At 33.4% G+C, this 21,590-nt stretch overlaps 1 protein-coding gene across 1 annotated transcript in view; it reads right to left on the bottom strand.

Moving 5' to 3' along the window:
* Positions 1–21,590, bottom strand: part of LOC150079858 (liprin-alpha-1-like) — a 320,789-nt gene that overhangs the window by 37,075 nt on the left and 262,124 nt on the right. The window contains exons 13-15 of the mRNA XM_090383256.1: positions 21,084–21,286; positions 16,834–17,026; positions 1,054–1,184 (exon numbers count right to left, since the gene is read on the bottom strand). Of these exons, the coding sequence (XP_090239382.1) occupies positions 1,054–1,184; positions 16,834–17,026; positions 21,084–21,286 (527 nt within the window). The remainder of the gene's footprint in view (positions 1–1,053; positions 1,185–16,833; positions 17,027–21,083; positions 21,287–21,590) is intronic.

The following is a 21,590-nucleotide window of genomic DNA, read 5'->3' as shown; positions in this document are numbered from 1 at the left end:
GAAATTAGGCAAATTGGTTGAAAATTAGAAATTGAGGAAACAGAGGTTCAACATTGATAAATGCAAGGTAGTGTATATGGATGGCAGTAATCCCAGAATAACATACCAATTGGGTGGTACCCCACTCAAGGTATGAAGAATGAAAAAGACTTAGGGGTATTGTGCAACTTGACAAAGTTCTCTGAGCAGTATAAACAGGCCATTAAGAAAGCTCATGGGGATTGTGTCAATAATATACAGGAACCGTTCCAGCAAAGACAAGGTGATTTTTCCATCATATAAGACAATGCTTAGGACATACCCTGAGTACTGCATACAGGTCTGGAAGCTTCATTTTAGAAGGATATAGATTTATTGGAACAGGTGCAGGGAAGAGCAATGTGATTAGTCAGGTATACAAAAAGCTTCAGTTCTGCAAATTGCAGCACCTGGAAACTAGTCATCTATGAGGAGATCCGACTGAAGTGTTTAATGTTTTAAATGGATTGAGCAAAGTAAATGCTGATGGCATCATTATTCTTTCTCAGATGATACTTACACATAAGGGGAACATAAATTTAAATTTAAAAAGGATTGTTTTGAACAAACTCCCATCTGATGTTGTGGAAGTGGGTAGTTTGAATAAATTTAAGGATTAGAAAAATTATTAGAAGGGATAGATAGATCTGTTTTTGTTTTGTTTTTTTTGCTAATGCTGTATAAGCTTTCCTCCTTGCATCATTTGTCACTAATGCTAATAATGCCCTTAATACAACATATAAAATTTATTTTGGACTATATTCCTGTTTTTTTCTGTTACCTACTAAAAAGGTTAAAATGGTTTATTACTACTTAAATTTCAATTACAATTTATTTAATATCATTTTGACTTTCTTTGAATATTCTTGTGAAATATGTAGCTTATCCAATATTAGTGCAAAAATACCTTGATAAGGAAAAACAATCCCAGTAAAGTGAATCACGAATGTCTCCAATATTAACAATATAACCATATTTAATTAAATACAACTATGCTGTAAATAGCATAATTTAGAAAAGTATCTTATGAAATACCTTTTAAATTCTTCACTATTCTGGGCAAAACTCTGCGCAACTCGTTCTAATCTCAGAGCACGGGCAGTTGGAGGACTTGTTTCTTTTCTAATCAGCCTGCTATCATCTTTGGACTCCATATGGGCTTGCAACTACAATGCAAGAAATAAACTTCAAATAGAGTTTCCCACAACTTCAGAAAGGATCCTCTTTTCAGAATAAACTAAAAGTATTCTGCACAGTTTTATATATAAATATTCACACGTAGTCTTCAAACATATTCTGATTATTCTGCATTATAAAACTATATGGCATTGATTGCAAACTTAAAATATTGGCGTAAGACAAACAGCACAACTTAAAAAGTCAATAATAATAAAACATATAGTATAAACTGTTCAGCCCATAATTATTATTAATGGAAAACTGATAATTGAAATATGCATGCTTATACCTTTTCCAAGCCAACTTAGATAACATGAAATGGAATGTGTTAATAAGGATGAGATACTTTATATATATATATATATATATATATATTAATTTTTTATGCTCCAGTATTTTAAATTCATTTGAAAGAGCAAAACATCCTTAAACATTAATTTAAGTCTACAATAACTCTGCTTACTAAAGTCAGAATCTTTCAGTCTATTGCACTCCAGTTAATGTGCTTGCAGTTGTGTACTGAGTTCAGATAACTTTCTTTTAATGTTGAAATAAAAATAAATAAATTTCCATTTATCACTCTGTACTAACACAATAGCCAGTTAAAAATCGACGGTGTACAGGCTAAATCCTGCAACATGTATGCCAATGTCCATATTTGTTACCCAAGGTCCACAGGAAGTCCTAATCTTGATCATTATTATAATAACTTATCTTAACAGACAAATTATTTGTAAAATTTAATATAAATATATAATTTTAATAGACCTAAGATATATATTTCTCCATGGTTAAGAAGTATATTAGTAGTTTATATTAGAATAGTCATTATTATTCCTACCATTATTGTTGCAATAATATACTTATCAAAAAAAAAAATAATAGTGATAAAAAATATATATAAATAAATATTGAGCATTTAATGATATTGTCATGCAGAACTTCACATTGAGGATAATTTCATCTCTATAAAATAAATTATAATAATACCTTCACATTTTACCTTCACAAATATAAACTAAATTATAATAATACCTTCTTAATAAAAGTGATAAGTTATCATAAGTTGAATAATAAATGCCAGGTAACTATCCATAACAAAATCTAAAAAGTACTACTTTATTCTTTAGAAAGCATATTTTAAGACGTCTGTGTGAATTCCTTTATGAATCATCATACAGTATCTTCTACACAAATTCTTGAATATTGAAGTTATTCATTCTTTCATCTCACAAAGGTATGATTCTTCTGATGGTAGGTATAGATACAGATGTTTATCAAACCAAAGCTGAACCTTGTTAAATTAGATGCAATCTTGTTTGCATCAGCCAATGAATCTGCATTTTAATTGAAAGAAATTACTTGTCATTTGCCTCAACATTTTGCTCATCAAAATTTCTTTTCTTCATAGCCAACAAAACAGGAGAATTTTGCTGACAGAATTAGATTATAAACATTATACCAAATAGAAGGTCTCAAAAGCATAATGAAGTACTGAGCTTATTAAATTACTAGAAGAATAAGTAAGGATGGAAATATAATGACGAGGTCCTTTACTTATGGCTAGGTCCTTTGCAAGGACCTAGCAATAAGTAATCTTAGCCAAATCATGATAATTACTTGCAATTAAAATACATGAGCACATTTATAAAACCAACCTACATAAAGTCCCACCTGGGCTGCTGTGAGAGACTCGGCCAGTTGAGGATGGCTCGTAGAAGCATACTGATACATATGGGCAGGCGTCATAGAGGCAGGTGCCTAAAAACAGGGCAGAGACTTTTCATATACGTCTGTGTTTCATATACAATATTGAACAGTAAACCTTTTCTATTGTTTACCGAAGATATAAAAGAATTTTTTTTTTAAATCTCTTGTTTATTTCAAAAATTATTTCATGATTAAGCATAATGTATCAGTAATTATGTTCAGGGAATTCTGTTTATTTCATAATTAAAATGTAAACATTTTGTTTTTGTTATAATGTACCCAAAAGAACTATAACCTTTAATTGATATTGATGAAGTTCAATGCTGATGATAATTCCTTTTTGCATCTTCATTTCACACTTCTAACTAATCCATTTCTTTGGATTCTGCTTTGTCACTTAATAACTGGGGCAAAAATTTTTTTTAAGGAATGCAGTAATTAATTCATTCTTTCTGTTTTCAATCAGTGAAGAATTGGAATCGTTTGATGGTCTTCTGGTCTCCATGCTATATATATTATAAGTTTGTGTCAGTTCTGCTCAAGACTTTGAACCTTTGACACCGACAATGCCTACTATAAAATTATAACCTATGTGGTTGTCAGACTTCACACTCTCTAAAGACATCTAGATTGCTTTCATCCTTTTATTTTATTCATTCATTTGTATTTTTGTTTTAATTTTTATTTTGTTTTTGAATCGATAAGATGATCATTTAAGAAGTATTTCATTATCATTCTCATCTGTAATGCTTTCACCCCCACATGTTAAGATATAACTTCAACCCTGTTATCTCCTGGTAATATTACAAGAACAATAATCTGTATGATTTGAGAGTCAAATTAAAATTATAGCAATGAATTTATTACAACTAAACTGCATGTTAGGTATAAGCTTGCAGTTTCTGCTGAGTACAGTTGCTTGTGGTGCAAGTATAACAAATTGCTACTGTCTGTTCTGGTATGAAATACTGTTCTGAACATTAAAGATGTTTTACAGTAGCTAAAATGGCTGAAAAATATAACATAATCCAAGGGAAACATGAATTTATCAAAATTTATCAAGGCTCTTATTCACTTATATCACAATGTCTGCTCATGAAACATCGTCACTGTCAGCCACTATAATTGGAAGAATTTCTGAAGTCCTCTTCAATCAAGGCTATAGTTAGCCAATTTCAAGTGAAGTGTTATGCAGGCTGGATTTTTCAGCCTGCATGTTATGCAGGCTGGCCCCTGAATACAATGCTTCTGTAGGCAAAAACAGTATGGATACGATTTACTTCTTTTATTCTTATTCGGAAAAGCTGGAAATTAATAAACACAAAGAACCCATATTAAGAAAATGTAGATTTGGAAGTATTGCTACAAGAAAAACAAAACTATGAGAAGCTAAAAAATAAAACTAGACTTCAAAAATTTAGAAATATGCTTGGAAATATCTACATGTATAAGAATCTGTAGATTACATTACAGAAAGTGATCTATTACTACCCATGATATTATTCTAAATACACATAGTGATATCAGTTTATTTTTAATAGTATGATCTCCCATCATCCATATGGAGGCCATACTGAAAGCTGTCTCTAGTAGAAGCAGTCTCCAGTCCTAAAGCAACTTTCCACCATCCTCAAGGCCTGTGAATTAGGGTATGTTATAATGCAATGGGAGTAGGTAGGTACTCATTGCAACGTGACATTTAAAACTTGGGCCTCTACAATGGATTAAATTATACATTTGTTTTATTGATGTCAGTTCAGTATACTGAAGAACTTTCATGTAGTTTGGATTTTGAGTTTCTAGTTAGCACATAAGAAAATTAAGTCTTACAACAGCTGTTCACACGTCTATTACCACAAAAATAAATCAGCGCTTCTATGCATTTTGGCACACGACTCATATATAAGACCTTTATAAGGCTTGCTAAACCAATAAAGATAGATTGAAAAATCAAGTTACATTTAGATAAGGCAATCTCAAAAAATATATTTTATTTGATTTTTTTCAAACTAATAAAGTCTGATATACATTCCATTCATAATTCTTCAGACATCAGGATGTAAATTCATTTTTGTTAAGGGGGGGATTTTGGTGACAGCTGAGCTAGGAATTGGTCCTCCATGCCTCATTCGGTGATCATGGAATTATCTGTTTAGGAATGTTGAAACCATGTTATGGAAATGCTGTATTACACCATACTGTTGAAACAAACCACCCTGTTTATCCTCTAACAGCTGGGACATCAGCTGCAACTCTAACATATCGAGGTAATTAACATAACTGACTGTTCATTCAGCAAAGAATGAACAGTTTATACATTCTATTAGTGCTGACAGTAAAAAATGCATGACATAGCTATGTGGATTTTCACTTCCCCATATTTAAACATATTCATTAACCTTTCCAGAAAGGCAAAACGTTGCATGAATCCATTATCCCAGAATAAAATTGATCATGCACTTCACCAGTGTTATGTGTTATTTTTTAGGATGAAGAGCATGACACTTTTTCAGAATTGTCCAAAAAGTTGTTTGAGGAGCATTCACTACATAACTGGTGCAATGCAGAGCGGAGCAATATGGCCTTAGTTGCTAATGCTCCTAAAACCCAAACAACAACAACAACAACAGCAATGCAGAGATTTATTATTATTATTTATTTATTTTTTTTGGACTGCAAACAAAAGAACCATAAAAGTGCACAACTTCCACTGCACTAGTAATAGGTAATCTTGCACTTTTTTCCAATGTGGTTACAGCTGATACTTATAAATAATTATTACCCTGTCATTCGGCACCCAATTCAAACAGCTCAGAAAATTTTCCCTCAAAACTGCCTCCCAAATGATCTCCTAAAGGTTATGCAGTAGATTAACAGAACACACTGAACTATATCACACTGTATACTAAGAATTTTGTTGTAAATCAAAATATCCATCACTAGCTTCCAACGTTCATTTTAAAATCTCACAACAGTAAAGCTTCTATTTTTGTATAAAAAACCATGACCATTGATGCTAAATCCTGCTTTCTGAAGTAAATTTATCTTTGATAACAGATTTTTTTTATTCCTTCAAAATACAGAATGTCAACCCTAATTTATTCACTTAGTATCTAGCCTATAACCTAATATCCTAGCCTAACTTGGACAAACAAAAACAAGGTATGAAGGTTATTTTTTAATCATGGCTAATAATGAAACCAAAACTGAAGGTCCACATAGAAAGAACTATATCAAAGCTCCAACTTTTCAATTTCAGTTAAATCTTTTACCTAATCAAACCTAAAGATTAGGTACATATTTAGGTATATAAAGATATTATATATTACAGAACTTAGCAGTTCTGTAAGTAATACACATTGTGCCAGCACAGCTAACTCAATAGCTGTTCCACTTGGGGGAGTACGGTGCTAGTTGTAATTTGATTTTTGCTAAAGAAAGAAATATCGGTTTCATGTTTCTATTATTACTTCTTTTTGTTCCACAGAGTTTCAAAAAGACTAAGTTCTAGATAGTTCAAGCAACATGTGAAGACCAGCACTTGTACATCAAAATCAAAATATTACAGGGCAACAATCCCAACTTAAATTATATTTAGTTGAAAGAGGTGCATGGTAATGATTCAATAAACTGAAGTACAAATGTTGAGATGGCACAATGTTTTTGATAAAACTGTAAAAATAATTTTAGATGACTCAAGATTATAAAGGCTAAGTAAGTGCAACTGATGACAACTCAGCCACCACTGAGGTGTTATCAGTTGTACTTATTGGATTATAAGAACAAAGAATGACAAATAAAGAAACTGCTGTTAAAGGCTGTAGGGCCAAAATAAGAAATTACTGGATAGTGACAAAAGTACTATGGAAGCAAAAGCTTTCCGCCAGATGGGTTCTTAAAACAGCTAACCTCTTGAATAGATAAATACAAATGGGAAATTCTATGAATCTCTACACACAGTCCAGACATGAACCCTGCAGCCTTTGACCTCTTTCCAAAGTTGAAGGAACTCATTTTCTGTTTCTTAAGAAAGTTTTGGAAACTATGATCCAATGATATGACAATTCAAAAAAAAGTGGCTTGTTAGACATTATTCAAAAACTTACATAATGGCAAGCAGGAATTATATTAGAAGTTGTAATAAAAATTTATTACATTAACAATGATACATCATCATCAGCCATTTTCAATCCATTGCAGGATGAAGGTCTCTCCAACAATGACACAGTATACATTAGCATTAGCAGGGCACATGATGCAAGAAAGCAGGCTTATATAGAATCAGCCAAAAAAAAAAAAAAAAATAACACAGACCCTTCTCATTTCACCCATCCTCTCACTCCAAATGTTTGTCTAGTTCTGCCTTGAATCTGTTTAAGCTATCAGTTTCTACAACGACAGATGGAAGTTTGTTCCAGCAATCAACCACCCGCTGGCTAAAGGAAAACTTCCACACTTTGATATTAGTAAAGTAATTACTAATAACTTTGTAAAGTAAAAACTAATTACTTTGATATTAGTAAAGACCAAAATATGCAAGGAAACCAGGTTAAAAAAGAGTCCATACTTCTACCACCAGAAGGTAACAATCAGTTGCTCCTTAAGTTTTGTAAGAATATTAACTAGCCTTAACCAACCAATGAGGTAGTATATTTCAGTGGTGACAACATGCTTCCTGAGATCCAGTCTATTAGTTTTTTCCAATAGTTTGTATTTATATACTCTGGTTTTTGTGTCTCCTTCAATGTGAAAACTCTGCCATTCATTCACTCATTCATTCATTCATTCATTCTTCCCACACCTTCAGAGTTATACACTTCAGTAAGATCCTCCCTCACCCTACCTCAAAGGTGCAAAATTTCTAGGTGCAAATCACACATCATTGATTTGTATAAAGAAACAATAGCCTCTTTCTCCCTAGATGCAAAGGTATGGCAAATCACTGATGAGACAATATGCATCTTCCTAGTCACCCACCCGCTTGCACTACATGCAACCTTTATGTCTGATTGTATATAATACCAAAGTCACTTTCCTAACTTATACCCTTCATCTCGACATTTCCTACCCCCAGTATAGGCGTCTCCGTAGCCAGGTGGGAAGGAGCAGCAGTGCGTACCACACGCTTCTTGATTAGACCGGGTTCGAGCCCGTCACCACCAAATATGGAGGATGCGGAAAGGTCAAGGAATGACCACCGCATATTCCGGAGCAATATGGCCTTAGTTGCTAATGCTCCTAAAAACCAAACAACAACAAAAACAACAACAACCCCCAGTATATAAGTTAATTTCAGTTGTTCTGTTCCCAAATGTAGACTCATATATTTGGCAGCACTAAAACTAAATTAATCACCCTTATTATCACCTTTCCAACCTTCATGTGATCTGTAACTTTCAACATGATATCCTTTATTCACATGTTGATATCACTCAACTGTGACTTCTCTCATCAATGACAAACTTAGCACTCAGTTTTAAAGCCACCCTTATAACAACACTGCAAACTTTAATGTCCTTATTAAGCAATAAGTGACAGATGCCATTAATAATCAGATTTCACATTACATAAATACAGAATATAAATTTATAACATCACATGTGTTTCTAAATATATATAAAAAAAAAAATAAAATAAAATCAGCCCCCCAAAAATATTAACACATCTATATGCAAATGTAATAGGTGTTGTCCTATTTTCACAATATGTTGGAGCATTGTAAACATTATGGCTGGTATTATGGGAAGCACTTATCCATAATAATAATATAAAAGAATAACTGAATAATTTCAGAACAGAATGAAAAAAAAATTGCCTTTAGCCAAATAGTAATTGACTAACGGCCTCCGTAGCCGAGTGGGCAGGAGCGGGAGTGCAGTAGCACACGCTCTTTGAGTAGACCGGGGTTCAAGCCCCTGACTGCTGAATACGGTCGATCTGCCAACCTGCACTGGACCAGCGTGGCAGATTATGGTCCATTTCCCTCAGGATGAATTGTTGAAGAGGCTTCCATCCTGCAGTGGGTTGATAATGGCTGCACTTTACTTTTTTTTTATTGGAATAAACACATGCCTAGTTTTGTGGAAGTGGAAAGTTTAACCTAAATTTAAAGAGGAATTAGACAAATAATTAGAAAAAAACAGGTAAAAGAACTGAGTGAAAATAACAAATGGAAATTTTTTTATGCTAATGCTATACAAGCTTGCTTCCTTACCATATTTTGCCAATACTAAAAAAAATAGTAATATTAATATCATAACAGCACATGGTCAGTCAACTCAGCTCTCTTTAGTGGAAACATCTCACAAAAACTATTAATGAAGCCATCAAAGATGGCAGTGTTTATCAAATAGAGCATCTTCCAGTTTCAACCACTACTTTATAAAGATGAGTAGACCCTCAGTTCTTTATAAGTCAGCAGTCCTATCAAACTTAATCATTAGGGGAATGCAGAAACATCCTCAAAGTTAAACAATTGCTGATGTTGAGAATGCATTTTGTGCAAAAGTTTGATATTTAAATATCTAAATGCCTCCTCTCACTTCTAGAACTAATCAATTTCTGTCTCATCAGTCTCAAGTAAACTTGGACTAGATGAATAACAACAGATCATTAAAAATCTAGGTAACAGATCTGAGATTGACTTCATCCCAAACATGAATACTATCTTTCACAGTGTATTCAAATAAGTGGTTAATATAATAAACCAACTTTCTAACTAATTTGGTTGTTGCTGTTTGGATTGCTTCTGACAGTGTAATTCAGTTTTGCTCTGGATGAAACTGGTCTTAATCATAGTTAAAGGACTGACCAATTTTTGGAGTTCCTTCAGCACACAATCAAATTTAAATATTACCAGTTGGTGACAAAATCTGGACTTCTCAATTTGGACTCTAATTTCATATTGTTTTTAACCATAACAATATTCTGTATATTTCTACTTTAATTATTACTATTTATCTTTCCTATTACTATTTAGTTCTATTTTTATTATTACACTGTATTATTTCTAATAGTAATGTACTGTAATCTAAGCCTAATCTATTGTTAGTGGGCACTCCTGTTGTGTTGGCTATGTGAATAGATAGATAAATCTACAATGGATAGCTGCAGCAATACATTACCAGAATCTGCAGAGATGTGGTAGGCGTATATTTAAAGACTAACAAAAACTTTTAAGGCACATAAGAGTGCTAGCTCAGGATAAAAAAAAAAGATTTATGTTGATAAAAGATATAAATTTAATGGAAAGAAAAAAGGTGGCCATTACATGCAGCCGGCACCTCCGTAGCCAGGTGGGAAGGAGCAGCAGTGTGTAGCACACGCTTCTTGATTAGACCAGGGTTCAAGCCCATCACCACCAAATACGGAGGATGTGGAAAGGTCAGGGAATGACCACTGCATATCCCGGAGCAATATGGCCTTAGTTGCTAATGCTCCTAAAAACCAAATAACAAACAACAAACAAACAATTACATGCAGCTAAACAGCCCAATAAAATAATTTTGAATGATAAAGCAGATTTTAATATTTTGAGAAACTTTCAGTATTGCAGTAACAATTCTATCTGCCAATAAAAAGGACAACATGGATAATTTAATTAATGGTAGCAATTAGAGACAAATTGAGAAATTCTTTTGCTATAAATGATTCTTGTATCCTTCCATAACAAGTTCTGCTAAGAATGCATCTGCTGGTGTGTGGCAGGGGAAGGTTTTGGCACATAGAAGACAATTTTCTCAATGTTTAAAGAAAACAAAAGCTTCTGGTTATAATATCAGGAAACCAAGGAAACTAGAACCAGGTCTGGAGGCCTCATTTTAGGAAGGATGTAAGTTGCTTGAACGAGTACAGAGAAGGGCAACAAGATTGGTGAGAGGAATGAAGGGGTGGTCTTACCAAGAAAGGCTTAAGTTCTGCAAATTGAAGCATCTGGACACTAGGCACCTGCGAGGTGATCTGATTGAGGTGTATAAAGCCTTAAATGGGTTGAGCAGGTTCAGTTCTGATGGGATTCAGACCTGAGGGGGAATAAATGTGTGGAAATTTACCTTTAGCTGGTAGTTGATTGCTGCAACAATCTTCCATCTGTTGTGAAAGTTGATAGCTTAAATAAATTCAAGAAGGAACTGGACAAATGTTTAGAGGGAATGGATGTGTGAATTTTTTTTTTTTTTTTGGCTGATGCTATATAAGCTTGCTTCCCTGCATCACATGTCTATTACTATTACTGTCATTTTTTTTTTTTTTTTTTTTTTAATGAAAACCCGAGCATGAAATGTACTTAGTACTGTGCATGAATGGAATCTAGGAGACTGAGAGAGGTTCCAGGGGCACTGCTCCAGATTGGGAACAATATTCCACGTTAGGGTAGATTTGAGATTTGCACAGAGTGATCTGCAGTTTGGAAGAAAAGTAACGCTGAGAGCGAAAGAGAAAATCCAGTTTTTTAGTTGCAGAGGAAGTAATATTTGTGACTTGCTTGTGCCAAGACAGATTAGAAGTCAGTGTAATCCCTAATAGAGATATGTGATCTTGTCCAGAAATCTGAATGTCACTGAGCAGAAGAAACCATTTTTGTGAAATATAAGATAGAACTGTTTTAGAAGGACTGAAATCAACTAAGTTATCTTTGCCCCAATGGAGTTTAGCATTTAGGGAATTGGTAGTGGATATTTGAGAAGTTGAAGTTGTTTGTGCAGGGCAAGCTTTCTCAAATTGGAAGCTGGAATGCAATGTGCTATCATCAGCAAACTATGAATAGGATCTTTTGTCAATGGAAGAAGGTCATTAATGTACATGAGGAGAAAGACCAAACCTGGTGGAGAAGTCAGAAGAATGAGAACCATCTACCATCACCTGCAGTGAATGGTCAGAGAGAAAACTGGATACCCAATTACAAAAACAGTTGGCAAACCATAGGATGAAAGCTTATTTAGGAGACCTTTAATGCCAAACACAATCAAAAGCCTTTGAAATGTCAAGAGCAACTGCTTGAGTTTCACCAATCTCAGTCCCATCTCTTCTCAAGTCCAGGAAGCAAAAAAAAAGTCACATTGAGCAATATCTGAAAAATTAGAGGTTCCTTGACTTGAGTGATTCTGTGTTTGGCCAAAAATCTCTGTACAACTAGTGACAAATGTGATGATGCATTATCACAGTGAAGCAGTCAGTCTTTTGAGTTTCACTTTTCTGGTATTTTTCTACAAGCCACATCACAGAGGACTTTAACATAGAACTCTTTTGTTTATTAACATTTATTAATTGTTTGTCTCTTTGGAGTTCATTTGTGGTGGACAACACCCTTGCAGTTAAAAAAAAATGCTAACAATATGACCTTCATTTTGCTGTGCATCTACTATGCTTTTTTTTTTTTTTTTTTTTCCCCCACTGGGATGATTGCTGTCTAGTTTCAGGATTATACATGTAAACCCACATTTCATCTCCACTTATGATACATTTCAAAAAGGTTTCATCATTGGTCACATGTTCAAACAAATCAGAAATGATTTGTTGCAGTGTTCACATTGTTCCTCTGTTAAAAGACATGGCACATATTCTGCAGAGACACAACTCATGTTTAAAGTTTTCATTAAGACAAAAAGACACAATCCACAGAAGATACAAGTTTCTACAGTGATTTTACAAGTAAATCTTTGGTCACTATGTGCCAAAGTTTGCATTGAGACATGATTTCATCATTTTGTGAAATTGAGGAATATCCACATCACATATTACATTCGAAAAACTCACCTTTGGAAAATAAAAAAGGTGGCGGTCGAAAATTTGTGTACAGCCCATTGTAAAGAATAGACATGCTATTTTTAAAAATCAAATATTCACTTGCAGTTTTTCCACTTCACATACATACGTACTTCACACACTGAACAACATGAATACGTGTATATGTGCACTTTCATGTTATTCAGTGTACTCCAATATTTTGAAATATGAGATATGAAAACATCTTCATTAATTGTAAAACTTACAATAACAGAATGCCACAAGTGAATGAACACTGTACTGCAGGGAAGTAAGAAGAGACATGTCTAAATGAATTATACTTTATTGCATTGTGCAGTTTGTCTAAACATTGAATAAAAAACATAATCCATATTTTTTTGAGCAGACCTCATATAAACATAATATAATTCTTCTAAGCTCTGTCTGCATATAAATAGGCTGTTTCATTAGGTTTTAACCTGATGATATTGGTGGTTAACTGACAGGTAACCTTTGAAAATAACCTTCTTCTGTTAACCGTTAATGAGAAACCGTTAAGAAAAAATCTGAAAAATTTTCTTACCTTCCTGAATATAGTCAAACTTTTATGCAATAGTTTCTGAAGCAATTTTTTTATAGTTTTCATACAGAAATTGCATGCAAGAACCTGTCAGGTTACCCACCACCATCTTTGCAACTATCTGTTTTTTTGCTGGAAGAGTGACGTGATACCAGACAGGTACTGATGCTACATTTGTTTAAAGTCTCAGATTATTTATTTTTCTTCCCTCACTAGCTCAATAAACATCTACGTTCTTATCCTAGTTGCTTTTGAAAGATTTATTACTGTTTTCATAGAGTAAAATGATTATACAAAACCTGATATTCTCTCCAGACGGGCACAACACTACAGGAAGCAAGATATGTAGATTCAAATTTCAAGTGCTGTGAAGCATACCAAATTTGAAATAAATTTTGAAATAAACTTGAAGAACAGAAGTAATTAATAGTATCAAATATTCTGCTGTTTTTTAATTTTATTAATAATATTTATATACATGATAAGCAGAAATATATGTGCATGCAAATGTTTGAAATTCCACACACTTAATGGTCTCTTAAACTGAAAAATGGAAAAGAATGAGACTGATGTTTCTATTTTATGTCTAAAACATTTTTTTGCATGGTTTCAGCAGAATTAATACTTTTTTTTTTTTTTAAATAAAAGGTGTAAAACACATAGCATATTTAAAAATTTTTGATTTTTTTTATTAAAACTTAAAAGTACATATAGTAAGTACTGCAATCCATTAAGAAAAGATGAAATATTACCACTGTATAAATAGAATTCAAAAAACCCAAAACATTTTCAAAAAATTAAAGAGAAAGTATGGCACTTATCAGGTGACCTGGCACCATTTTTGCTACATTTTGGGTGTTGTGACTGCTGGTTCAAAACAGTTATAAGTTTTGATTCACTGGCTAAAAGGCATGTCTACCAATGTGTACAGTCACAAAATTTATAATTTTCCTTTTAATTCTAGAAACTAAGAATGATAGTCACACCAGATAACAAAAGCCTATTCTTCCCATTTTTTTGATTTGGACAATTACAGCTTCTAATCATGTGTCTCAAATACAGCACATGGTGTGTCTTCTGGTGTACTCTTAAACAGTTCATTAGTTTACTGATATTATTATGGAAAGTTACTTCTCAGCTAATTCATCATAACACTGACTTTATTGGGATGGTCTGTAGCTTTAAAGTTTAGCTTCTTTTGTTATATTCTTTCTTATATCAGAATAAGTTTTACCTAATTTTATCTTCAATATCATAAATGGGTACTTTTATGATATTGAGTACTTTGGGTACTTTCAGACTGCCACCTGGTTTTAAAAATCAGTTGATGGCCTGATTGTGCATATCCAGAAAAAAATTTAAAGTTTAGTTTTTTCCTTTACTTTTTTTTCTCATTTTTAAAAATGGAGTCAGTTTTGTAAGTAAGTCCCTATTAAAATAAACAGCCAAAAGATTTAATATACAGAAGTTCTGCTATAAAAAGTTGGGTTAATAAAAACTTAATGGATAGTATCTAAATATGTATGCAAAGGCCAATTAATATACACAGGAATTACAATCATATGTAGGAAAGCACATTTCAATATACACAAAGATCGATGAACCCTTCTCTGCATCTAGCGCTTTTGAAGTTCGTAAAAAAAATATGTTAACATAAAACAGAATAAAAATTTTTTAAACAGAGAAAGGATATTTCTTCTAGGACTCTTATCTCATCAGAAAACAAAAGGCCTTGGAGAATAACAGAAACCATACATTGCCTTAATTTCAAATAAATGATATTTATTAATAATGCACACCAAGAGTCACAACAAACAGCAATTTAGATTACTCTAAATAAGATCATTCTGGAACTATCAACAGAGCAATATATTTCATGAAAATTACTATTAGTTATAAGTTATTTTTATCTGTAATGATGATACTTCATTGTTCATGATATGACAGAGTTTAATAATATTATAAAACTTACATTTAGTAATTTAGGATACGATTGTCTTACATTACGATTCCTTTCGTGGAATCATCACTGGAGACTAAACAACAAAATTAAATGAAATAGAATGGGTACTTACATATTCATGATCAAACAGTTCTGTAACAAAGCAGAAAGATTCATTTCTTTATTCCTTTGTGCAGTAGCAGGAGTCTCTGCTTTGTTACAGGACTGCAGCACAATCTGATCACATGATCACAAATATATAAGTGTAGCCATTTCATTTCATTTCATTTCATTTTGTTTAGTCTCCAATGAAGGTTCTGAAGAAAAAATTATAATGAAATTGTATTCTAAATTATTAAATGCAAGTGTTCCAGATTTATTAAATCACAGTCAATTCAGAGAAGTGTTGGCATTACAAAATTCCAGTTACCTGTGTGATAATGATTATCATTCATTTTCCAAAATTATTTTTATTTGATTTATATATATATGCAAAAGTTTAGAATTCATTTCATTCTAGTAACATGCAATGTTTGAAAGCTTGTTACAAAAATTTGAAATTAATGGGAAATATTTATAAAGAACAGAAAAAAAAAAAAGTTGGTTTCTTTGTTCCCAATGCAGTCCTAAGTCTGTATTACTACAGCCCTACATATTTCATCATATATTTTTATTACTTTAATCAGAACCTTTGGCTCTGAATGAAAATTTATTTAAATATAAGTTGGAAACTTAAATTAAGTTCTGATGCTTCCTAAATTTCTTAGACCAGCCTTTACTTTGCTAAGAAAGGTCTGGCAGCTGGAAGCTCACCATTGTTTTTGCTATGTGTGCTCATATAACTTCAGTGCCTTTGTCTGCAAGTTACCAAACATGGTCACTGTTTACTTCTAATTCTGGTCTTCTGCCCAGATCCCATTTTTTTTTTAACCATGGGGTCTTTCTCTTAAGGTTATCTTTGCTGTTATAAAAGTTTATCATCATACTTTTAATTCAACTTTTACCAGTTTCTGTACTCCTCTTTATTGTGCATGCTTGATTCATATGCACAACCAAGCAACATGAATCACTCCACTCTCAAATCATTGGATAATTTCAAACATACTTTCAATAATTGTTTTATTTTATAATTTCAAATGTGCTTTCAATGATTGTTTTATTTTCTTTATTCAACGGTTCCTTAGAGAAGATAATTTATAAGGCATTTAGAGGTTGCTATTATCAATTGTATGTAAGAAGCACTTTTTTGCCAACTAAGAAAATGAGGAGATGAAAGCAAAAGAATGCCTGTTTTGGAATATTACACAGGTAAACTTAAACTGTGCACAGGCACAATTAATGGGGCATTCAAAAACTTACTCCATGATGCACTATCATTCATACTTTTAAATTTCTGTTAGCAAAAATAATATTGGTTGGGCATGAAGTAATAATCATGGTGAGAAATGCAATGTTCTATCTATAAGGAAAAAGATTACAATAAAGTGAAATCTTCCAAAAATGTATTTGTGGGGTACCTGTAAGTTTACTATTTTTAAAATAAGAATATGACAACTCAAAGAGTATTCTAAAAATCTAGTTTCCTTGTACAATATATATACTCAGACATATGAGTGAATAAATATGATATACAAAATATAAAAATTGAAATAAAAAAAATACACACCACTTTACAACTTACTGTGTGATATTTCTGCAGATAATCTCTTTGAGGACTATGGTGAGATTTTGGAGTAGAGCAACCGCTCTGTGGTGGTGATGCTCGATCAATAGGGCGGCCTCTACCAAGAAGACCCATTGTTTCTATGCTACCCACCCTAGATTCTAATTCTTCTGCTCTTTGTTCTGTATTCTGTTTTTCTTCTTGTATCAGCCTGTAAAATACATTTAAAATGTTTATTTTCCCAAAAAAGAATACAAAAACATCAAATTAAAATTCCAAATTATAACTATTTTCAACTTAAAAATTATAGGTTCAAGTAATGTTCAGTGCCATAGATAAGTCAGATAAATTATGCAGTCTCTGAACAGAATACAAAAAAAACCAAAAAACTGCTGAAGACAGAAAATCCTTTGTTGAATATTCCATCTATCCAGCTTTAACACATTTAAAATATTCGATATGGTTATTTGTCACTAACATGCAATATGCTTAAAGATGTATGGAAGAAATCAATGTGAATAAGAAACCTAAGGGCAGATATGTGCAATCCATGCATGGCTGGCAAGTATTTACATTATACAGGGTCATTATAAAGTCCTTGTCCAGTTTTAAATTTTCATAACTTCCATTCTATACATGATAACATCAATCTGTAAAAAGAGTAAGGGAAAGAATTTATTACAATTTTACATACATTTATTCTTGGGATTGTTAATTCTCAACATGTCCACTGTTATTGAATATAGAAACAGATATGATTCTGAAGTTCTACAAATATGTTTTGAAGTTGATTTTCAGTAATACCCTGAATCACATTAGCTATCCTAGTCCCAAGTTCGCCTAAAGAGTGAGGTTTTGTTGAATAAACAATAGTCTTAACATGTACCCACAGAAAAAAAATCTAATGGACTCAAATCTGGTGAATGTGGTAGCTAAGAGACTGGTCCACCTCTTCCAATCCATCTGTTAGGAAAATTTTCATTCAGAAGCTGACTAACACTGAGAGCAAAGTGACAAGGTGCACCATCTTGCTGAAACACTGTATCACCTATAAGTCCTAAACATGTCAGTTCAGGAATAAAGTAATTCTGCAGCATTTCCAAATAACTCTCACTATTAACATATGCTTGGCCTTCCAGATCGTGGTTTATCATTGATGAAAGGCCAACCCATGCTTGGCCTTCCAGATCGTGGTTTATCATTGATGAAACCTGTCTCTTTAAACTTTTTCATCCAGTTAGTTATGGAATTTCTATGTGGTGCATCTTTGTTGTAATGGGCTCTAAATATTTTTTGTACTGCAATTACAGACTTTAACTCAGCCAACCACATTTTTTTTTTTTTTTTTTTTTTTTTTGGATTTTAGGAGCATTAGCAACTAAGGCCATATTGTTCCAGGGATATGCGGTGGTCATTCCCTGACCTTTCCACATCCTCCATTACACAATTTACTTTCTCTTCTATTGAACCCATTTGGTCAAACCTAATTCTGCAAAAAAAAAAAAAATAATAATAAAATTCTTGCTAAACTACAATAAAATAAAAGAATCACTCTTAGTACATACTAAACTTCACTAAATTTACATTTCTAACATTTTTTACAGATTGATTTTATCATATATAGAACGGAAGTTATAAAAATTTAAAACTGCACAAGGACTTTATAATGACCCTGTATATTAAGAACCATTCAGCGACTTCCTGGCCATTATTGCACACTGTAGATGCAATGTTATATGGTGCAGATGACTGCTCAATGTTGGTTGATGGCTTTTTGCATATCAACTACTTTGGTCATAGTGTGCCAGTTCATATGGTTTACTGTGAATAATGTCTGTTCAAAGTGCCTATTCACAGGCTGAAAAACCAGGATAACTCACAAGAAAACTATAATCTCTACATTAGATCAGCTTGCACAACCCCAATTGAAAAAGCCCTAAAGGATTTCTCCAATCTCTGATGAGATTTGAAACCAGGTCTCTCCAAACAAATGCCAAGTGGTAAACCCATATACTGTTAAGAAAAATTTTGCTTAAGAATATTAAGCTTTTTGCTTAAGGGTTCATGATACAAATAGACAAAGTTTTCCATATTCTGTAACGAGACAACCAGGAAGGTACGCAATATACTATCAATGATTTTTCACACGTTGAAAGTAGGGAGAAGGAAGTCATTATTCCTTTATATAACACCATGATAAAATTGCACTTGGAATGTATACTCAGTGATTACTGAATTATGACCACCTTCCTAATACTGTATTTGGCCACCATTTGCCTAGGGCAATGACTCCACTAGATGCCTGAAGACATCCATAGAGATTTGCAGCTATACTGCCTGCAAAGTTATCCCCAGTATCAGAATAGATGACAGTTGCAATTCACATAGTAGTAGTAGTGGCATGTGATGCAAGAAAGCGTATATGAGCTTATGCAGCATCAGCCAAAAAAAAAAAAAAAAAAAATCACACCATTTCCTCCAAATGCCTGTCCAGTTCCTCCTTAAATTTATTCAACCTATCAACTTCCACAACGAAAGATGGAAGTTTGTTCCAGCAATTAACCACCCGCTGGCTTCGTAATCTGAACAAGTGGAAGGATCCCATCAGAATTCAGCGTGCTCAACCCATTCAAGGCCTTATACACCTCAATCAGATCACCGTGCAGGTGCCTAGTCTCCAGCCACTGCAATTTGCAGAACTTAAGCCTCTCTTGGTAAGAGGATCCTTTCATTCTCCTCACCAATCTTGTTGCCCTTCTCTATACATGCTCATGCAAATCTACATCCTTCCTAAAATGAGGCCTCCAGACCTGTACGCAGTACTCAAGGCATGGCCTGACCATTGCCTTATACAGAGGGACAATCACCTCCTTTTCCCTGCTAGCAAAATTCCTATATATCATTGACAAAACCCCATGACCTGCCCTGGCAGCCTGATTGCATTGCTCAGAAAACTTCATATCTGACTGCATAATTACTCCCAGGTCTTTTTCATTTTCTACCACCTTAAGTGTAGTACCACACAGTTGGTACGTTTCTCTGGGGTTACTTCTACCCATATGCAGTACTTTGCATTTGTCAAGGTTAAACTTCAGTTGCCACTTCTTAGCCCATCTGCCCAAATTATCTAGATCCTGTTGCAGTAGCATACTGCCATTGCTGTCATTAACAACCCTGCCAATATGTCCTACTTTCCATTCCAAAACATTCCACAGATGTTCAATTGGATTGAGGTTAGGCAAATTTGGAAGCCAATCAACATGGGTGATATCCTCGCTGTGTTCCCTGAACCAGTAATGCACAGTGCAGGCCTGATGGCATGGTGTATTATTGTCTTGGAAGATCCCATTCCTGTCCAGATAAAAAATGAAATATGGCAGGGTGCACATGGTCTCTTAAGAATTGCTGGTAGACCTCACCAATGAAACACTGATCCATACACAGCTGGAGTCCTAGTTCTTGCCAGCAAAACATACCCCACATTAAGCAACCACTGCCACCTACCTGGATAGTGTAAAATACATGTTACTAATAAAACCTTTTGGTATACTGAGAGTATTAAGTGTCTTCTGAAAATAACACAACCACACCAATATTTTCAGAACATACTGATGGTGAAACTTGTATCTTTGTAGCCAAAGATACAAGTTTGATCATGATAAATTATCTTTTTATATGCTTCTTTCTAACCCTTGAAATATGTCACGACCCCCTTGCATGCACCCATGCGTGTTGTGTGGCAATGTTAGTCATATTCAACGCGCACTGGAATACTTTATACTGAAGAAACATATCTGAATAAAACATCATGACAAACAACTTTTCTTGTTTTCTACATTTTGCTGCATGCAGATGCATGCAGCAAAATGTACTTAATTAAGAATCGCCCTCAATGATGATAATAGTTTCCAGCATGAGAGTATTTCTGGATCTAGCATTTAACAGCCCATGATGAAACTTCTCTATTTTCTTACCATTACTGTTTTCTCATGGGAATATATGAAATATGGATATGAAATCCTAAGCTTTGTGGGAATATGTGAGAGTGGACTGAAAACATTTCTTCACTTTCTATAAGTACTGCCTTTTTTTAAAAAAATAAATTGCTTCTTTATAGCTTAAGTGTTTTTAGTGTTAATTATTATAAAACAACATTTAAATTAAATGTTTCAAACATTAAATATTGCCTTTCATGGAAAGCCCATGAATCCACTACACTGGGGAGTACACTGAACACTTTTTAAGAATTAAACAATATTTTAACTTACCTAATTTCATTATTAATAGCATCTAACTGTTCCTGAAGCATTAAAGCAAGTGTCTGAGCATCTGTATGTCCAGTGGGTGATAACATATCCATTGCCTCAAATATTGTTTCATTTTCATCATGTTGGCTGCATTCTGTATCGCTGGAATCAAAGGCTTGTTGTACATTGGCTATTACATGAGCTTGTTCTATCTTTTCCCATTCCTAATAAAGAATGTGACCAATTTAAAAAACTGTGCAGAAAAAGTTTTATTCTGATATTTTTAGATAATAATTTAAACTTATATTCTCATAAATGGTTCCTCACCTATCACTGTTACTATTAGTAAATATGTTCAGTGCAAGAAGTTACTCAAATAGTACACACTTCTTGCTTATTTCAATATATATACACTGCCCTACCATTAATATCTGGACACTCCTCCATGATGGTGAAACAGATCCTATACATGCAACATGTCACAGAACCTGCTATAAATATGCACACTGGGCTTTGAACAGACAACTG

The sequence above is a fragment of the Mastigoproctus giganteus genome, chromosome 10, assembly GCF_048544385.1.
Source record: "Mastigoproctus giganteus isolate SK-2022 chromosome 10, ASM4854438v1, whole genome shotgun sequence".
Lineage (NCBI taxonomy): Eukaryota > Metazoa > Arthropoda > Arachnida > Uropygi > Thelyphonidae > Mastigoproctus > Mastigoproctus giganteus.
This window is presented reverse-complemented; position numbering and strand designations above follow the sequence as displayed.